The following is a 3,579-nucleotide window of genomic DNA, read 5'->3' on the forward strand; positions in this document are numbered from 1 at the left end:
TTTCCTGGGTGAGTCAATGAATTGACAATAAATAACAATACAAACATAACTATTCCTTTGGTTGATTGAACATAAAAATGTAGTGTATGGTTTTTAAAAGAAGAGAGTTATAAATAGCAATTGCAACCTGTGTTTTCTTTTGTCTTTTCTTTAGAAAAACCTACCTAATTTTAAGCAATTTCATGGTGATACTAGCCTGGTCATGTCAGTGCAGAATAACACAGATCTGACCCCAGCGTCCTTTGTTCTGAATGGGATCCCAGGTCTGGAAGATATGCACATCTGGATTTCCTTCCCATTCTGTTCCATGTATGCAGTGGCTATGATGGGGAACTGTGGACTCCTCTATCTCATCTTTTTTGAGGATTCCTTACACAGACCCATGTACTACTTTTTAGCAATGCTTTCTCTAACGGACCTTGTCATGTGCTCTAGTACAATCCCCAAAGCCCTCTGCATCTTCTGGTTTCATCTCAAAGAAATTGGATTTGATGACTGTCTTGTACAGATGTTCTTCATCCATACCTTCACGGGGATGGAGTCTGGGGTGCTCATGCTCATGGCTCTGGACCGCTACGTAGCCATCTGCTACCCTCTGCGTTACTCCACCATTCTCACCAATCCTATCATTGCCAAGATTGGGTTTGCCACCTTCCTAAGGGGGGTGCTGCTAATTATTCCATTCACATTTCTTACCAAGCGCCTACCCTACTGTCGAGGCAATATAATAAGCCATACCTACTGTGACCACATGTCTGTAGCCAAGTTGTCCTGTGGCAATGTCAAGGTGAATGCCATTTATGGTTTGATGGTTGCTCTCTTGATTGGAGGCTTTGACATCCTGTGCATCACAGTCTCCTACACCATGATCCTGAGGGCAGTGGTCAGCTTATCCTCAGCAGATGCCAGACAGAAAGCCTTCAGCACCTGCACAGCCCATATCTGTGCCATTATTTTCTCCTATAGCCCAGCCTTCTTTTCCTTCTTTTCCCACCGCTTTGGGGGGCACACCATCCCTCCATCTTGCCACATCATTGTGGCTAATATTTATCTGCTTTTGCCTCCCACTATGAATCCTGTTGTCTATGGAGTGAAAACCAAGCAGATACGAGACTGTGTCATAAGGATTCTTTCGGGGTCTAAGGATTCCAAAGCTCACAGTATATAAATGCGCTTTGGCAGGGCTACAGAGAAGAATTACATCTAATTGTTTGCTTAGGTGGCAGCTGGTAAAATCCTTGTACATGCACTATCTTAACAAGGCACTAAAAACTAGACCATGTTAATGTATTTTTCAATGTTCCTGGAAAGCTCACCAAGCTTCCCATGACTCTAGCTTCTTTTTTGAAGAATCTACTGGATGGACCAGGTTGCACTGACAGAACACAATGAAAAATTAATAAAGCTTAAGGATTTTAAGTTAATATATCGACTGTAATTTTGTTTTAAGTCAATATATCAACTGTAATTTTTAGGTTATATGTCAGCTATTGCTTTTGATAGAGTATATATGTATGCATATGTAAATGTATACTGATATAGATCTTTGTATATATACATATGCTATGTATATATTAATATACATAGGGATATATATATGTATATATATATGAAATACAAAGTACTTGTTTTTCAAATACTTCTTTATTCCTGAAAGGATAGAGATATTTCTCATAAGGTTATAAATATAATGCACTTTTATTATCTAGGGATCCCAGTAGAATCTTACTAGGCTAGCTAGGCTTCTCTATTCAAATCACTGTTACAATTATTTCACAGTAGAACAATTAACTGTACCATTTCCTTCAAGACAGGCTTAAAGATCATGCAGTACAGCAATAGAGCTAATTCTCTGAAACACATTTAAGAAAATTAATATATTTTCCCTAGAAAAATGATATAAAAACCATCAAATTTTATTTTTAACTTTTCTCCAATTGCAAGTATAATTAAATCAAATATTTCTCTAATTTTTAAAGATTCTATTAAATTAATAAAAATAGTTCAAAGAAACAGTATTTATATATTTAATGTTTTGTTCGCTGAGCTGACTTATAAGGAATTCAGAGTAAATATATTTTTTTATTCTCACTTTTCCCTGTCCAGGAGGCAAGAAAACACATTTTTTCTCTCAAATCATAACTTGAGAGATCATAATGATGAACTATAGTCACCAAATTTCATTCATCCACTTCATAAACCTTTGGTACTATATCACATTTAATAACCTATGAGAGACATCATCTTTAAATTAGGTGCTGACAACTATTGCCAAGATCTAACTGGTCAAAAGGCACTGGATATGTGACTATAGGGTGTCCAACCCCTGTGATGCAACTAAGTTGCAACTTATACACCTATGGCTCAGGAAAAATAATGGAAAATTGGGTGGGAAGATTGTAAGCATCAGAGGACCAGGACACCTGCTGCTAAATAGTACTTTCTATACACAACAAAGAAGCTGAACCAATGAAACCCTAACAGTATGGTTGCCATACTGTTGTCAGTATCTTCATAATGACAGTACAATGACATAACAATGACATTCCAGGATGAATGGGGAAAATTTAACAAGACCATATTAGGTCCAGATGATGGCCTAATAGTAGCCAATGGGCTCACAGAGAGGAGGGTAAATTTTATATCCCCCTAATAGGTTACCCATTGCCAAGTGGTCATGGTCACCAACACTAAATGACCTTGGTAAATGGAATATATATGTGCATATGTATGTACGTATGCACACATATGCATTTATGTATAGAAATTATTAAAGAAGAGTTTGTGAACTTGAGATGTGATGAGACACAGGAGGATTTGGGAAGGAATGGAAATGTTGTAAATAGAGCATAATGTATGACATTTTCTTAAATGAGTAAAAATTATTTAAAACTGAAGTTGGGATATGGCTTATTTGGGAAAGTGCTTGTCATGCAATCACAAGAATACTATGATCCTTAGAACTAATGTAAAAGAGCCAGGAGTGGTGGCATGAACCTGTAATCCTAGCATTCAGAAGCTGGAAGCAAGGTTTCTGGTGACTTACTGGCCAGCTAGCCTAGTCTAATTGCTACACCCATAGATCACATCTCTCAACTCATCAAAGAAGCTTCTTGCAGTAGATGGCAACTAACACGGGTGTTTAACTGGTCGCTAAACAGGGAAACAGAAACTGTGAAGCTCAGCCTAACTTCCAATAGATGAAAAGTACCTGTTACATGCTTATGTTCATTCACAATGAACATAATGATTTTCATGGATGATTGTACAGAAAGATGGGGAGAAACAGTGGATAACTTAAAGAAAACTGTTTTAGCCATGCTGCAGGGCAAATATACATAAGAATCATGGAAATTGTGACATCATGGATAAGACCTATGCAAACGCAAATCAGACAAAATACCAGCATGAAGGGGAGAGATGGGTGCAGAATCCCACCACATGCTGAGGAGCTATTGAAACTTGTTGGCTTGTGAGAGAGGCAGAGTCAGAGTCTTTACATTGAAGAGCCCACTACACTTCAAATTTGACTGGATAGTTTTGTTTGGGGAGAGAGAGAGAAAGAGAAAGAGAGAGAGA

At 37.7% G+C, this 3,579-nt stretch overlaps 1 protein-coding gene across 1 annotated transcript; it reads left to right on the forward strand.

Annotated features, from left to right (window-relative positions):
* The first annotated feature begins 202 nt into the window (after positions 1 to 202).
* Positions 203 to 1,168, forward strand: LOC116100759 (olfactory receptor 52N4). The gene has a single exon (XM_031384492.1). It carries the CDS (start codon positions 203 to 205, stop codon positions 1,166 to 1,168), a length of 966 nt encoding a protein of 321 aa, XP_031240352.1.
* Positions 1,169 to 3,579: the final 2,411 nt, after the last annotated feature.

The sequence above is a fragment of the Mastomys coucha genome, unplaced genomic scaffold (assembly GCF_008632895.1).
Source record: "Mastomys coucha isolate ucsf_1 unplaced genomic scaffold, UCSF_Mcou_1 pScaffold21, whole genome shotgun sequence".
Lineage (NCBI taxonomy): Eukaryota > Metazoa > Chordata > Mammalia > Rodentia > Muridae > Mastomys > Mastomys coucha.